This window comes from Cheilinus undulatus, linkage group 4 (genome assembly GCF_018320785.1).
Source record: "Cheilinus undulatus linkage group 4, ASM1832078v1, whole genome shotgun sequence".
NCBI classification, from domain to species: domain Eukaryota; kingdom Metazoa; phylum Chordata; class Actinopteri; order Labriformes; family Labridae; genus Cheilinus; species Cheilinus undulatus.
Genome location: NC_054868.1, coordinates 47,640,413 through 47,657,628, shown reverse-complemented (window position 1 = coordinate 47,657,628; position 17,216 = coordinate 47,640,413). Strand labels below are relative to the sequence as shown.

Genomic DNA, 17,216 nt, shown 5'->3' with positions numbered 1-17,216 from the left:
TTTTGGAGATAACTAAAGCTTACACCCTTTATCTACAGTCTGTGCAAAATAACAATGGTGACATCAAGAGGTTAACTCACCTGCAGCATGAGGTGATTTAATGGTTCACTATTCACTATAATTGGATTGTTGTAATTATCTCAGCACAGGAAAAACAAAAGCCTGAGTCCAAAACACAGCTGTCAAATATTTCAGGGATTGGAACCATTATAGAGAACATATAGCTGACAAAGCTCAAATATCAAACTTTGCAATATTAGAGCTTAAACATTGCTGGTAAACCCAGAGCTGATCCTTATTCTGATAAGGGAAGGGTAAAGTGAGGAGTTGTGTGAACTCATACTTCATTTCTCAGAAGATCCAGGGCTTCATCCAGCACATTTGCCGCTTTGGAGAGGAGAAGCTTCCACAACGGTCTGGAGCCACTGGAGCTGGCTGAGCGGTTACACACCAGAAACATGGCCAGATCTTTAGCTGTCAACGCAGAGAGCTGTGAGCGGAAAAAGAAGAGTGACAAGGGAAATCAGAGAATTCACATCCAAAACATTTTATGAAACAGTTCTTATAATACAGCTGTTGATCTAAGATGTTTCAGTGTCTCACCGAGGCACAGGCTAATTCCTCCACAGAAAAGTCACACAAACTTCCATCCATTTGTCCACTGATTAGGGTCATCTCCACCATTGTGCTGTTTTTACAAAATTAAATATAAAAGTCAAATACTCATGGTTAGTTTACTAAAAAAAAGCTCAAAGGGACAGATAAAAGTGATTCTCAAATCCCACCTGTTCACTCCAGCACACATTTTTGTTTCTGTGAATAAAAAAGGAATAAATGGTGATCATTAAAGTTAATATATTGAATTATTCTTTACCTTTACATTCTTGAACAAGGAAAAACTTACCATTTATCATAGTGGAAGTGCACTACAAGGAGAAATACATAAAAATACATGAGCATTTAACTATAACGAGACAAACCATTTTTCAAAAAATGAATAAATAATAAATTACCTGTGCTCCAGAAACAAAGCAATCTGTTAAGACCAATGAAAGATATTAAGAAGAAAAAGTTAGTTCATACAGCAATTTAAAAAAATGTGATTTTATAATTAATAATATAATGACAACATTATTATACAGACGGAGTCACGTTAAGAAGGTTGGATTCCCATCGAAATTATCATAACACTAAAAAAAACTCAATTCCTCAAAAGAAAAAGCAAATTTATTCATGTCCATCTTCTACTCTGATGCAGTATAAGGACTCACAGGGTGAGTAGTGGATGGCACTACTTATATAAAAAAGAAAAAATACAGTCTAGAGCAGCGGTTCTCAACCGGTGGGTCGCAACCCAAAAGTGGGTCATAGAGACTTCAATAAGAGAGGAATTGAGGGTTGAGGCCAACTCCCTATTAAAATCTATGTATTTGAATTCAATGTCATTAGAGTCACTTTTGGTGTAATGGTTTGACAGCTGAATACTTTTGTCGGTATAGTGTACGTCTTAATGTTTGCCTGTTATCCATATCAACTTTTAAGTAAATGGGGTTATAAATGCATGTTCACTGGAATTGGATCAATTATTATTGGCTGATCAGCCCTAGATCAGCCCTACACACGGGTCTGTATGTGACTGACTGACTGCATGAGTGAGTAATGCTACTTTCAGAGCCATACATTCAGAGTTGCGCTATGGGCAGGGTTTAGTTCCACAGAAAGCCAACAGTAATGGCTACCTCCACTGCAGTAAATACCTCGGATATAGCTTTAGCACTATGTCCCTTTTACTAAAACTGGACCACCCTTTGTATGAAATTAGGAATAAAAACAGCCCTAAAAGTTTTTCATGTGGGAAAGATGTTTTCGCTCTTTTGCTGACCTGCTTCAGCATGAGTAGGTGATGGGGGAAAGGGTTACTTCTTGTGTGAATGCTTGAATACAATGGCTGCTAGTGGAGCGATTAGCTCGGAATTAGCCACAGCGGCAGTTTAGTCTAAACTGAAAATAGTGTCATTATTGAAACAAGGGCAGAGAGCCACACTGAAAGCTTTCTGTGACAGAAAATATGTTTTTGCTCTACTCCCAGTCTGCTTTGGCATGGGTTTCTGATCATTACGGTGGGGGTTTCCTTGTATCCAGAAGCTACTGCCACAGTAGCCATTAGCTCGGATGTAGCTATAGCAAAGCAGCAGTTCAATCGAACATGGACAAGATTTCTTTTTAAAACCAGAGCAGAGAGCTTGTCTTGGCATAGGAGATGTTCATGCACGTCTCCTGACCAGCCTTGGCATCAATTTTGGATGAAACTCTGTCATTAACAATCTTCGGAGGCGGTGGCCTGCAAAGGAGTAGCGCATGCGCACAACGCAATGTCACTCTAATTGGCCCCTCATGAATGTGCTGGACAGAACGTTACTCCAATCCCCCTCTGAAGATTTTCTGAATAATCCTGCCCTTCCAAACACTTGTTATAGGAGCTCCTGCAATGGATATATGAGTTTATCTGGCATGTCAGGTTTGCTGTTTCCTGTCAAGAGGGCTTTATGTTTTAAACTTTTAGGGTCCTTCAATTCTCAACCCACAGACATTAGGGACAGCACAATTTCACACTTCAACAACTATCACTCAGCCAGAACACACAATCGAGTCAGGCATTTCATCTCAGATAGTTGAGGTCAGCCATTTACTAGGTTTTAACCTAGTCTTGTTTTCAGTTTTAAGGTCATCTTTTAACCAAAGAATAACTATTAAGATGTTTGTAAAATGATGCAAATACACCTAGAATACTCCCATTTGGTGACATAGTTCAGGTACACCAACATTATCTTACTTATTCACTATTTAACTGATTTCTCCAACCGTATCATTGCACCAGGTACACCAACATTTAGTGTCTGTCAATGCACCAGTGAAAGAAGTAAGTAGAGTGGTCATGGAAAGGTATGGCTTCAGATAAAGGTCTTACACAACTGAATTTATGAGTGTATTCCCTCATGTGATTACCTGATGGTATGTGCACTGATAATGCTGTTTTGGTTGCTGTAATGGATGATGCCACATCAGAAAATGCTCCAACCAGAGCCCCGTCCAGTCTGGTAAACCTACAACAGCCATGGCAACATTACAATGTCACACTTCAGACAGTTCAAAATTCAGCAAAGAATATGTAAACAAACATAAACTCACAGTTTTATGTATGCTGAGCAGGAGAGGTTTCCCTTTAAATACAGAAAACAAAGATTATCACTTGGAACAAAGGGAGTCAAGTGAAACATTTTCCACAATAGGCTCTATGTTTTTACCTGTGGGAGCAAAATGACGAGCTGTATCAGGAATGCTTTAAAATATTCCTCATCAGGATTTTCAGACAGATGATCAAACAGCTGATCAATGATGACTTCCACTTCAGGTAGATTACGATCTCTCAACACAAGCAGCTCTGCGCTCTGCTGCGGACTCAGCAGAGACAGGTCTTGGAGCTAAACGGACAAAAACGAGCAAAACTCATTTAACTGTAGCCAACAATAACAAAGGACAGGTATTCTTATGTGCTTAGAGCTATCAGTCTGAATCAAACCTCTAGGCATTTAGTAAACATAAAATTAAAGTGTTATGATGCCAGATTGGATCAAGTGGAGTACTGTTAGCTTTGTGGTTTAGTCTGAACCTCCCATGTGTAGAGGCTGTTCTCCACAGGGTAATTAGCTAGCATAAAATCCAGCCTGTGGCTTCTTTCCTGCACGTCATTCCTCTCTCTCTGTGACTCTTTTCGAGCCTGCCATGAAGTGTACAAACAGGATTAGCTAATACTGATGGCCAATTCTCTCTAGCAGCGGTACTCAACCTTATTTTACCAAAGAGCCACATTGTATTGAAAAAATTTTAGCAAGAGCCACAATCCAAACCCGAAACGTAAGGTAGATAATAGATCAGTTATTCTGTAGTTGAAATGAAATTAAACAGTGAATTAGTGTTTAATTATGAGGTTAAATGGGATACAAATGTCTGCATAGTGTCAGAAGAACCAATCTGTCACTGATAATGTGCATATATTTATTTTGTTTATCACTGACATCAGGCTAAAACCTTGGATCTCAATTTTGTTTTTATAAATCATATTTGTATCATTTTTATAAATTATAAACTTTTCATTCCCTGAAAAGTGATCATTTTGGAGATACCAGTCTTTGGCCCACCGCCAGTATAGATGTCCCAGTGTTAAAGAAGTCATACAGCCCTCACTTGGAGACTTTTTTCATAAACTGTAGACCCTTTTATTCTCAGCGGGAGTTCTCCTCGTTTGTGCTGGTCAGTGTTTACATTCCACCGCATGCGTGCGTAACGTAGGCTTTACAGCACCTCGCTGACCAGATCACAGATGTGGAGAAAACACACCCAGACTCTCTGCTAATCATTCTCGGGGATTTTAACAGAGCAAATCTCAAACTTGAAATGCCTAAATATAAACAACACGTGATGTGTCCCACCAGGGACATGAACACTTTGGACCACTGTTACACTACAATAAAGGACACATATCGCTCTGTCCCCTGTGCTGCTTTGGGACTTTCTGATCACTGCTTGGTCCATCTCATCCTGACCTACAGGCAACAGCTCAAATCTGCCAAACCTGTAGTGAGGACTGTGAAGAGATAGACAGAGGAGTTAAAGATGCAGCTACAGGCCTGCTTTGACTGCACTGACTGAGCGTCTTTGAAGCTGCAGCCTCAGACCTGGATGAACTGACTGACACTGTGACATCTTACATCAGTTTTTGTGAGGACACATGCGTGCAGACCAAAACCTTCTGCACATTCAACAACAATAAACCATGGTTCACTGCAAAACTGAGGCAGTTACACCAGGACAAGGAGGAGGCCTACAGGAGTGGGGATCGGGACCTGTACAAGCAGGCCAAGAACAAGCTGACAAAAGAGATCAAGGCAGCAAAGAAGAGTTACACTGAAAAGTTGATGGACCGCTTTTCTACCAACAACTCTTCTGCAGTTTGGAAAGGCCTGCAGAAGATCAGCAACTACAGGAGACCATCCCCCCACCCCGTGGGGAGCCCCCGCCTGGCTGAGGACCTCAACGACTTCTACTCCAGGTTTGAAAGGACTTTCACACCTTTCACTCCCCCCATCTACATCACAAAAGGTCTATCTGCACCCCCATCCACCACACCGTCTGACCCCCTGCCTGCACTGGGGTCTGTGAACGGGATGTGCGTCAGCTCTTTCAGAGACAGAGTATCAGGAAGGCTCCAGGATCGGACGGTGTGTCTCCATCTTGCCTGAACGTCTGTGCTGACCAGCTGGCTCCCATCTTCACACAGATCTTCAACAGCTCCCTGGAGCTGTGTGTGGTTCCCTCCTGTTTTAAACGCTCCACCATCATCCCAGTTCCCAAGAAGACCCCCGTGACAGGATTAAATGACTACAGACCAGTCACTCTGACGCCTGTGTTCATGAAATCCTTTGAGTGACTGATGTTGGCCCACCTGAAGGACATCACTGATCTCCTCATTGTGGACTTCAGCTCTGCGTTCAACACCATCGTCCCAGAGCTCTGGGTGGTCACAGAGTTAGACCATCACTTGAACAATAACAACAACTCTGCACTATTGTATATAATCAATGTACATACTCCCGTAACGTTGTATATATGTGTCTTACTTTCACTTTAAAATACCTCTTTGCTTCTTAAAGCCTTATTTATGTTAAAGCCAAATTTATGTTGTATACATGTATATATCTTTGTTTCACTTATTTAAGTTCTGTGTTTTTTTGTACAAGAGAGCAAAAGTTACCAGAGTCAAATTCCCTGTATGTGCACACATACTTGGCCAATAAAGCTGATTCTGATTCTGACATGTGGCTCGTTGAGTATCACTGCTCTATAGCAATCTCTGCCATCATTGAATGAATGTGTGAGTGGGTAGAATAGGTAAGTGTGACCAGAACTTTGGGTAGTCAGAAGACCAGAAAAGTGCTATAAAAGCTGAAATCCATTGACCAATTTCATTTTTGTGTATTCACGTTACAAACTATATATTTTTTTGTGCTTTAAATGGCACTGTAAGGGTTCAATTCCAAAAAGAAACAAAACAATATTTGACATGTATTATCAGATCTGATCTTGATAAAAAATAAGGCAACAAATTTAATTTGATATTGTTTTACGTAAAATATCTTAATTACTATTGTATATGGTGTCCATTTTTGGCCACTTACACACTGAGTGTAACATTTTTTTTTAATTCTGAAAATGTTTAAATATATAAATGTACAAAAATCAAAGTTGCTATTCATTATTTACATATTCAAGTCTGTGATAATCTCCTTCAAGGAAATTCAATTTGCATGTAGTATATGTATTTTACAAAATATAATATTTTTGTGTCTATTGACATCACAAAAAGCAAGTTTTTTTTAACACTTAGACTGGCATTTAAAGGGTGCAAGAGGCACTTGAGGGCCCTCATACCCCGGATCATGTGCCGTTGTGCAGTGTGCTGCAGCACAGCAGAAAAACCATGTTGATCCTGCCAGGAATGTCATTATGTCAGAAAAAAGTGGCACAGTGCACTTTGTGTATGAAGTAATACTATCCTTCAACAGTAGGTGGCAGGATGACAAAGGTAGATGTTCATATGTGCAAGCGATCAGGAGAGGATTATCGATCATGAAAAATTGAAAGAAGTTAGGGCTAATTATGTAAGATGTGCTACTAGCCTCTTAAAAGTCGGTGGTGCTACAGCAAAACCATGAAATAAACTTTTGTGTAAAGGGGCAGACCCCAATCATAAATCTGAAATGTGAAGCAAATCAGATGTCTTATTTTAGAATGAGGCCAACTTCCTGTGCCATGTGCCCAGATATAGAAATGGTTGCCATCTGCAGAAAGGCCCACTTTAAAAAGACATGTCAGTCTTTAAAACGAAGAAAAAACCATTTTATATGAGTTGTATAATATCAGAATCTGTTTGGATGAAAATAAATCTGATCACATTGAAGAAGATCAACGATCACTGGACCATAACATAGATTGAATATGGTGAGAAATGCATTAAACACTTTCTAAATCCCCATATACCCAGGAAAAATATTGACAACATTTTAGATGAAAATTGAAGTACTGTATCATTACCTCTACGAATTAAATTCTCAAACTATGGTGCAATTTCATACTCAAAGTTTTTTAAGTTGAAGAAATGCAAACAGTGAATAATTCTTTGCCTGTTGGGATGAAATCCCAAACTTACAGATGAACAACTATTACGCAATTATTCTATCCATGAAAAAGAGCTACGTGAGGCAGTACTCTCTCTTCAGAACAGAAGTCTCCTGAAATAGATGAGTTAATTGTTGAGATTCATGAAACTTTCTTCCCTGAAATTAAGGAGGCTTTATTAGTCTGTTTTAATTTTTATTTGAAAACAAGTCAGAAATCTAGCTCCAAAAGAGAAGGTTTAATATCTTTATTACTAGAACACAATGCAGATGGCCAGGCAAAAGATCCTGTCAAATTGGAGAAACCTGACGCCTCTGTGTTGTGAATCAAACACAAAAGAGTCAGGCATTTTTGAGCCTCTGCTCACTCTCCAGACAGCAGACCCCTTCCTAACCACATAGTGACTGGGGTCTGACCAGCCTTATGCTGGAAGCGTCCAGCATGTTCGTGTCAGACATCTTCACTCCTGATTGAGCCTTAGCTATCAGCTGCCGGGCTCGCTCTCTCAGCTGTCTCAATTGCTCTGCATCCTGCTCATCACAGACTTTTGTTGTCATATTTTGTGCAATGACGGCTAAGTTGGTGATGTCCTTGTTGCTAGCCTTCACTGCAGCATCTCTGCGGGCCTCCTCCAGGATCAGTCTGGCTCTCTCTTTCAGCTCCTGCTGACGAGACGGCATCTTCTTCTTAGCAGAAGGACCTGATACAGAGGCAGTAGATTTCTCCTGTTTGGGTGGCATGTCCATGTGGTTGTCTGGGATGGAAGAAGGGGACTGTGAAGACCCTGCTGCTGACAAGCTCACTGCTCCTACTTCATCCTTACACCCTGGCTCTATCGCCTTCTCCTCAGCAACTTTAGTGCAGTCAGACTCAGCACTAGCAAAGTTAGCCTTTTGATTCTGCACACCATTCAGTTCAGCGTAGAACTTGTCCTGGTCTATGGAGGCGTCTGTATCTGTCTCATAGTAGCCCACCCTGTAAGTGCTGCGCCAGCTGTTGGTCTCTACCTGCACCACGTTGAGCTCCTCCCCAGTAAAGTGAGCTTGAATATGGTAGAGGTAGGCCATCACCGTCAGCTTGTCAGGAATGGCCAGTAGCATCATGTGTGATGGTTCCAGGAGACGGGAGATACCAAGGCTTGCAAACCCCTTGTATGCCTTTTCATTGTTTTCTTTAATATCCAGAGGACTGAGCGACTTGTAGTCTATTATGTCCGGTCTGAAGTGGTGCAGGAGGGCGCAGAAGGCCAGCCCATTTCTCCAGGAGGTGGTGAAGTTGGTGATTTTTACTCCACTGTAGTTCCTGGTGACCTCACGGCACCATGAAAGGAGAGACTGGCCAGCTTTGGGCTTTCCTCTTATGATCCCATGATCCTCATCATTATCACCAAATGGGTTGAGGTGACGGGGATAAAGGTCATCATCTTGCTCCCTTGAGACTGGCTGGGCAGGAAGTTCGTCCTCATCATGATTACCAAATGGGTTGAGGTGATTGGGATAAAGGTCATCATCTTGCTCCCTTGAGTCTGGCGGTGCAGGGGGATCGTCCTCATGATGATCACCAAATGGGTTGAGGTGATTGGGATACTGGTCTTCATCTTGCTCCCTTGAGACTGGCTGGGCAGGAAGTTCATCCTCATCATGATGACCAAATGGGTTGAGGTGATTGGGATAAAGGTCATCATCTTGCTCCCTTGAGTCTGGCGGTGCAGGGGGATCGTCCTCATGATGATCACCAAATGGGTTGAGGTGATTGGGATACTGGTCTTCATCTTGCTCCCTTGAGACTGGCTGGGCAGGGGCTTCATCCTCATGATGATCACCAAATGGGTTGAGGTGATTGGGATACTGGTCTTCATCTTGCTCCCTTGAGACTGGCTGGGCAGGGGCTTCATCCTCATGATGATCACCAAATGGGTTGAGGTGATTGGGATACTGGTCTTCATCTTGCTCCCTTGAGTTTGGCGGTGCAGGGGGATTGTCCTCATGATGATCACCAAATGGGTTGAGGTGATTGGGATACTGGTCTTCATCTTGCTCCCTTGAGACTGGCTGGGCAGGGGCTTCATCCTCATGATGATCACCAAATGGGTTGAGGTGATTGGGATACTGGTCTTCATCTTGCTCCCTTGAGTCTGGCGGTGCAGGGGGATTGTCCTCATGATGATCACCAAATGGGTTGAGGTGATTGGGATACTGGTCTTCATCTTGCTCCCTTGAGACTGGCGGGGCAGGGGCTTCATCCTCATTATTATTACCAAATGGGTTTAGGTGATTGGGATAAAGGTCATCATCTGGCTCGTCAAAAGGATTGGTGTTAGCAGGAGATGCTTCCCGACCCTCGTCTTCCAGAAAGTTCAGTTTGTTGTTCATTGCAGCTTTCTCCTCCTGGTTAACCCTTTTCCCCTCATTCCTGAGGCTCTGCATGTTTCCCTCGGTGATCTTCCTCTTGTGGAGGGAGATGCAGAATAGGGAGAACTGCAGCGTGGCTGACACCACCTTTTTGGACAGGGGATTAAACTTGAGTCTGACATCTGTCTGTGTGGGCATCACAGTGGCATACTGTTTCATGTTGATGCTGCAGGTAGCCAAGGCCTTCCTCCGCCCTGATGGAGACTCATTTTCAATGACGAACGTCCACTCTTTGTCATCAAATTCCTCTGCATGGGGGTCCTTAAACAGAGTGACACTGATCTCAGTGTTCTCTGGAACAGGCCACACCACCTGTCCTCTGCAGGGAGTTTTGACGCCAGGCTGCCAGCTATGGGGCTTAGAGGATTCCTGCCGACTCCTGCGTGTCCAAACCACCACCAGTTTGTCTGGTTTCCATTTCTCAGTGCATTCTACCATCAGCTCCTGATAGGATGCCACAAACTGAAACTTGAACGCGTGTTTCCCCACACGTTGCAGTCGTTTCCAAACCGAAGTCATGTTTCTTTGGGATCAGGGAATTTCTCTGCACTTATTCCACTCGGGACTTGCTTCTTTGAGGCTCCTTGACCTAAGACTGCACCTGCTGTCCTGACTGCTAGTTAGAATGTCATGTGTCCTTTGATCTCTTACCTATTATGATATCACAAGTTCTAACCTGAAAGTTCTACTGTGGACAAGAAACTGCTTACTCAGGTATGCACACCTGTCTTACCTGAGCTGAATGCTCTTATGCTTGAAAAGTTTCAATTGGTTAATTTTGTGATAGAAAAGGCAAGCCTAAAAACTGGGCAGAAGAAAATAAATGGTGGATTACACAATTAGGGACTTTTTATGTTACCTAGGCAACATGGGATGACATCACAACCTGAAAGCCCTTCTTCAACTCCTCATAACTTTGGCATTTTTCGTGCTATTTTTAGTTTTCTACCATCAAACTATTCAGCTTTTCCTTTTTTCTGCTATTTATACTTTTAAAACTATTTTGCTTTTTCAAAAAATAAAATAACTTTATTTTAGATGAGGCAGTTCTTCAAATCCTTTCAAATTCCTTCAACTTCTAAGGATTGTAAATTCAGCTCACTTCCACATACAGAGTTCATTCTTGCTTTAAAATGCAGACAAACTCCTCAGCTATTTAGGAATCATGCACATTGTTGATATCTTTTACAGATTTCTAATAATGACTGCTCAAACTTCATGCAGATTTTGTCTCTCTCAAATTTTTACAATGGGTGTGGATTGGAGAGCATTCCTTGATGACATCATCAGTGCAGTGAGCTAGAGCTCAAGATGCCAAGCAAATTTCCAGAAACAAACTGCTCTCCTGAAAAAAAATATTTGGTCTACAGATTAAATTCAAACTTTAAAACGTAGCCACCCATCTCATCTTCCTCACAAAAAAGATCTGAGGTCAAAATGAGAAATGGTTTTACCACACTGAGGTTCAATGCGTGACCAACACCCCTTCAGCTCTCCATCTGCGGCAATACTATTTCCAAACAGAAAATCCTGAGTGAGAGCTTTCTGAACCATTTTTTAACTCGCTCTTGAAGCACGGTTTCTCGATTCCCACACATAAAAATCATATTACTGCATTCGGCAACTTGTGGGGGGGGTGTTCTGATTCTTTGGGGGGATTGTGGGCAGGCCAGGGGTACATATTTTTGGTAGAAAAGCTTGAAAAAGTGTATTTTGAATGATATGTGACCTTTATGCCCAAATAACAATCAGAGCAGGTACTTCAGTCTTGGTATGGATAAAACTTGCAGTTTGTGTTTCATAATTCTGAGTAGGATTGCAATATCTAATCTAAGACCTGGATTACCCTGATTCTGGACAAAGAAAGAATCAAGACTGGGTTTCAGGAAACACCCAATAAAACATGTATGTCAATCAGTAAGCATTTTATAAAATTTGGTTAAAGGAAAAAATGAATAGGAATTACCAGGTCAAAGCTGGGGAAGAGCAAGAGGAGGATTTCGAGGGATGCAAATCCGGCAAAACCTCCCATGTTCTTCTCTAGAAACTCTCCACCAGTGTTAATGGATTGTGTGCAGCCGGGGTCTAAACCACAAAAACATACAACAAATTCAAATTTACTACTGAGGATAGACCTATGAAAAAATACAGCAGAAGTTTTAGTAAGGAAGCATTTATGGCACATTTTTGACAATTTTCTCTCACTAATATTTTACTGTTTAGCCTTCTGCCTTTTAAGATCTTACCTGCTGTGTCATTCATGAGAAGGAATTCCTCTATGAAGTTCGTGAAGACGCTGGTCTGTGTGGAGAGGGTCATGTTTGGCTGGACATCACTGAAAATCTCCACCCTGGGTTCAGAAATTAGGTACAGTTTATACATGGTTCATGCTCTTCAAAAAAACAAAGTTTAAAGTGTAAGATGCTTCCTGCATGCTCACAGTTGCCGGAAGGTGCTGCAGTTCAAACCACGTGTGGCGATACATGACAGGAAGACTGGAGAAACACCAGACAGGAAGGGGCGAAGTCGGCGGTTGAACCATCTATTGATGATGGCGGGGTCATTGATGGTGGTCAGACTCAGTGAGTCCAATCGGATTTCCCGTATAGAGTCCAAAATCATTGGCACTGCAGGACTTCTGGGGTCCAGAGTCTACAAGGAAAGAAAGACTTGGGTGAGCTCTTGTACCAGATATTTTTCAGTCTGCCTTTCATGGGTAGACTTCGGCGGGATCATTTAGCAAAAGCAAGCTTTGAGGAGCAGCAGTGACACTTGCTACTGAGATGTCCTTGGAGGTAGAGGATTTCTCTCCCCCGGAGTCTTCTGTAGGCCAATATAATGGCAGCCTAGAGCCACAAACTAGGCTTGAACTAACACATAGCTGTTAAAATCGAGAGCAGACTCTTCTTCTAATCAGAAGCGACGAGGTTTACTGATTCATACCATGTTTTCCAGACGATCTAGAGCTTCATCCAGTACATGTGAGGCTTTAGAGAGGAGAAGCTTCCAGACTGGTCTGGAGCTGCTGGAGTCAGCAGTCCGGTTACACGCTAGAAACATGGCCAAATCCTCGGCTGTCAATGCAGAGAGCTGTGAGAAGAAATAACAAAATGATGAGGTGAAAATCAGAGGAGAATTAACTGTGAAAACAATTAACAACACGGTTCTCATGAGGCAGCTGTTGGCCTGAGATGTTCCAACGTCTTACCGAGGCACAGGCGAGTTCCTCCACAGAAAAGTTACACAGACGTCTCGGCATGTGTCCACTTTGGAGGGTCAGCTCCACCATCGTGCTGTTTTTATAAAATCAGACATTTATTACCATTTCATTACAATTCAAACTGTTTAAACGAACTCAAAAATAAAAATAATATACAAACCTGTTCACTGCAGCACAAATGTCTGTTTCTGTGAAAAAAAGAAGTAAGAATTATAATATGAAATATTTCAAAACCTTTCCAATCAAAGCAAGGAAAAACTTACGATTTATTATGGTGAAATCGCACTGGGGAAAGAAATACATAAAAAATACATGAGTCTTTAACCATAATGAAATGAAATGAAAATTAAACATGCAAAAATTATGTTTAATTACCTGTCCAGGGGATATGTTGCAGTCTTCAATAAAACAAGAAAAACAGTAAAAGAGAGAGTTAGTTAATAGGTTGTCATTTAAGTATTACTCTTAAAACACATTTTAATAGTCTGCTACTTTCTCAGACTACTCATCCCTCCCTCTGCATTTCCCTTTTCCACCTTTCTGCATTTCCCTCATCCCTTTCTCTGCATCTCCCACTTCCCCTTTTTTCTGTATCTACCTCTGCTCTCTTTCTGAATCTCCCTTTTTTCAGCATGTCCCTCTCCCTTTTTTGTTGTGCATGTCCCTCTTCCCCCTTTTTTCTGCATTCCTCATTTGTCTTTTCTTCATCTGCCTCTTCTCTTTTTTTGCATTTCCTCATCCCTCTTTTTTTCTGCATCTACCACTCCACTCTTTTTTCTGCCTTTTCCTCTTCTCTCTTCTGCATCTCCGTCTTCCCCCTTTCTGCATTTCCCGCTTTCTTTCTCAGCTGCCTCTTCTCTTGCTGCATTTCCCTGATCGATTTCTGCATCTCTCTCTTCTTTCTGCATCTCCCTCTTCTCTCTACCTCCATCTTTCTCTTCTCTTTCTGTATCTCACTTTTACCTTTTTTTCTCTGCATCTTCCTCTATGCCTTGACAGCCCTGCCCAGATATCAATATATACAGTCATGTGCATACGTTTTGGGCTTAGGGCTCTAGGGAGTTGGGACATCCAAAGCATAGCCAGGGTCTAATGACAATCCAACTACCTGACCGGATGGTAACATAAGGCCATGCTTACTCACCACATCCACCCCTTGCTCCACCCTGAAGGTGTGGGCATGGATATCTTTTTAATACATATTTTTTCATGCCCCTGGTAACATACAAGAACATCCAGAGCATGACTGTGTCAATCCTCCTTTCCACCTGACGGTGGCCTCAGGCAGGCCTACTTGTCATTAAACGCCTTTTTTTCAGCCTCAATTTTTGGCCCAAACATGCCCGAGAGTTCTGCACGGTACTGTATTTATTTGTAAAACTTTTTGAACTTGACAGCATTCTTTAGTTTTCAACATTTTATACACTTTATCAACACTGTGTGCTTTAAATAATACAGTATACTTTAACATTCAATAGTGCTGAAAGTGCCAAAGTTTGGGGTGTTGATGAGGGAGTGGCACAATTTACATACTGAGCATTTCACTGATTCCCCTAACTTCATCACTGCACCAAGTAAACCAAAATTAAGTGAGCACCTCTCTGTCAATGCAACAATAACAGAAGTAAAAACAGCAGCCATAAAAACAGTAAAGTTTTATGTGTAAACTTAAAAACAATAAATAAAAACAGAACAACAGCATAAGAGAAGACAGGTCTGATATGTTCAAAACTACTTGACATAAAGGTCATCCACAAGTAAAGTTATTAGTTTATATTTTGTTAATAACTGATCATTTATAATCATTTAGTTCTTCTGTAGAGTGATTACCTGATGGTAAATGCTCGGATAATGCCACCTTGGCATTTGCAACAGATGCCACCACATCAGGAGGTGCTCCAACCAGAGTCCTGTCCAGTCTTGTAAATCTACAACAGCGGTAGAAACATTCAAATGTTACATATCATATCATTTAAAATTGAGCAAAATAAAATCTTAAACAAACATGAACTCACAGTTGTATGTTTGCTGAGCAGGAGATGTTTCCCTTAAAAACAGAAAACAAAGATTATTACTTAGAACGAAGAAGGGGAACAAGTGTAACATTTCAAAACAGGAGTCGTGTTTTTACCTGTGGTACAAAGAAGACGAGGTATATGAGAAATTCTTTAAAGAATTCATTGTTAGGATTTTCCGCCAGGTGGGCAAAAATCCGATCAATGACGACGTCCACTTCAGGTAGATTAGAATCTCTCAACACGAGCAGCTCTGCACATTGCTGTGGACTCAGAAGTGACAGGACTTCCAGCTAAATGGAAGAAAGAAGAAAACTTAATAAATTTAACTGTTTTCTGAAAATTACAAAAGACAGTTTGTATTCTTAATTTTTGAGTGAGATTAAAATATCTGATCTAAAACCTGGATTATCCTATACCAAGATAAGGGCTGGATCCAGGCTTGGTTTCAAGGAAAAACTGTAGAACTTCAAGTAGGTCAATCAGTAAGAATTTTTGAAATTACGCTGAAACTTTACTTTTTTTTTTTTTTTTGTCACTTGGTCTTTAACGGCTGAATCATTACTGACTGAAACACACATGTTCATAGACTCTCATTTATACAATGTCTTCTTATTCAGTTCATTACTTTGCTAACTTTCAACATTTCTGATGTTTGAGAGAATAAATACTAACGGGTCTGAAGGATGGGTTGAGATCAAGAATCTCACGGACAGACAGCAAGAACGAGAATCGACCCAGAGTCTTCAACAAAAACTCTGCACTGCTGTTTGAGATGGACACACAGTCTGAACCTGGAACAAATCACCACAAGATAAAGAGATATTTGTAAATGCTAACTAACTGAATGACTTTACAGTCACCCAAAAGCTTAAAAATTTAGGATTAGTCAGTCTCATCTCTGTATTGTCATGCAGACAGTGCAGTGAGTACCTGAGTGTGATAGAAAGCGGAGGATGAACTCTCGCAGGACAACACGCTGTTGTTTCTCAGGCAACACGTCGAAGTTGTCAGTAAACACCTTCAGGCTGATGAAAAAGGGGAAAAGAATGAGATGTCTTTTTAGACTAATTTTAGGATTAATTAAATGAAGAAGGAGGAAATTAAGGAGGTTTAAGAACTCTGCAATTTTACTCTGCAGAACTGCAATTTTTATAACCTGAAATGTGTGTCAAAACACCAGTTTAAAACTCTTTTTTTTTGCAGCACATGTTATGCTTTACATATTGTACAATTATTCAAGAAACATTTTTTAGAAGTTCACAAAATCCTACTTTCTTAAAAATTTGTACATTTCTTAAATCAAATATGAGAATGACATAAAAATCACCACTTCCTTTATTACAACAATTCATATCGAATCAGCAATATGAATCAAAATCATCACAATTAGATAATTTTTCACAATTGTTCCACACTAGTTTGATCTAATATTCTATTGTTTATTTTATAGAATAACCTATTGCTTGTGTTTGTTAGAAAATACATAAGATAGGGAACTTAAGTAATAACTGCAAATCAATCGCGACCACCATATTGAAGAAAAAACAAAAAATGCAATTAGATTATTCTCCCAAATCATTCAGCCCTAGCGCACAGCCGCAGTTTTATAAATACATTTCGCTTTTAAAATCTTTTACCTAAGTAAATGAATGAAGTATTTTTATAAAACACAACTACTAAGATAGGGTCCCTTAGAACTGTTGTGAGGTATTTTGTCAGAGCAAATATCTAATTTTATTTTCTTCCAATGTATGCTGAACTTTTTAATCATGTTAAAAGATTATATTCACCATGGAAAGGTTGGTTCAATTAAAGTAGATAAAGACAAATATAAATAATTTCCAGATAAATGCAGTAACATAAAAGCAACAAACTAAGAGACCATTGCAAAATGTGTTTTTTCCCTGTGCCTCTTATCTCTAAAGGTTTGTAGTTGGAGAAAATCAAAAATATGATACAATATATGGCCGTGCAAAATATCACAATACTATGCTGTATCAATTTTTTCCCCTCTCCCCTAGTCAGTGGGTGTTGATGGTTGACGGGGCACGCTGTCAAACTGCAGTGCCGTGGTGATGGCACAGAGATGGACCCAGTGGAAGTGGAAGTGCTGGGTCACATTATTCCACACATGGCGAAAAAATGTAAGCATTTCTGCTTTGGTTGACAGCTTATCACATGATCACCAAATCAAAAAATGAAAAAGAATCAGCTGTGTCTGTGTTTTAACTGAAGTAGAACTGCTTCATGCAGGCAGAGATGCTGATTTATGTAAAATTTGGAGAGGTCTGTTATTTTTCTCTCGGGATATTCATGTATAAATACACTAAA

At 40.7% G+C, this 17,216-nt stretch overlaps 1 protein-coding gene across 1 annotated transcript in view; it reads right to left on the bottom strand.

Moving 5' to 3' along the window:
* mslnb (mesothelin b) overlaps positions 1-17,216 on the bottom strand; it is a 93,515-nt gene that overhangs the window by 49,619 nt on the left and 26,680 nt on the right. Inside the window, exons 25-42 of the mRNA XM_041784123.1 lie at positions 15,816-15,910; positions 15,558-15,676; positions 14,999-15,175; positions 14,883-14,914; positions 14,698-14,795; positions 13,243-13,265; positions 13,131-13,152; positions 13,028-13,055; positions 12,856-12,940; positions 12,591-12,737; positions 12,088-12,299; positions 11,894-11,997; positions 11,614-11,732; positions 3,306-3,482; positions 3,190-3,221; positions 3,007-3,104; positions 1,014-1,036; positions 905-926 (exon numbers count right to left, since the gene is read on the bottom strand). Coding sequence (XP_041640057.1) covers positions 905-926; positions 1,014-1,036; positions 3,007-3,104; positions 3,190-3,221; positions 3,306-3,482; positions 11,614-11,732; positions 11,894-11,997; positions 12,088-12,299; positions 12,591-12,737; positions 12,856-12,940; positions 13,028-13,055; positions 13,131-13,152; positions 13,243-13,265; positions 14,698-14,795; positions 14,883-14,914; positions 14,999-15,175; positions 15,558-15,676; positions 15,816-15,910 — 1,613 coding nt within the window. The remainder of the gene's footprint in view (positions 1-904; positions 927-1,013; positions 1,037-3,006; positions 3,105-3,189; positions 3,222-3,305; positions 3,483-11,613; positions 11,733-11,893; positions 11,998-12,087; positions 12,300-12,590; positions 12,738-12,855; positions 12,941-13,027; positions 13,056-13,130; positions 13,153-13,242; positions 13,266-14,697; positions 14,796-14,882; positions 14,915-14,998; positions 15,176-15,557; positions 15,677-15,815; positions 15,911-17,216) is intronic.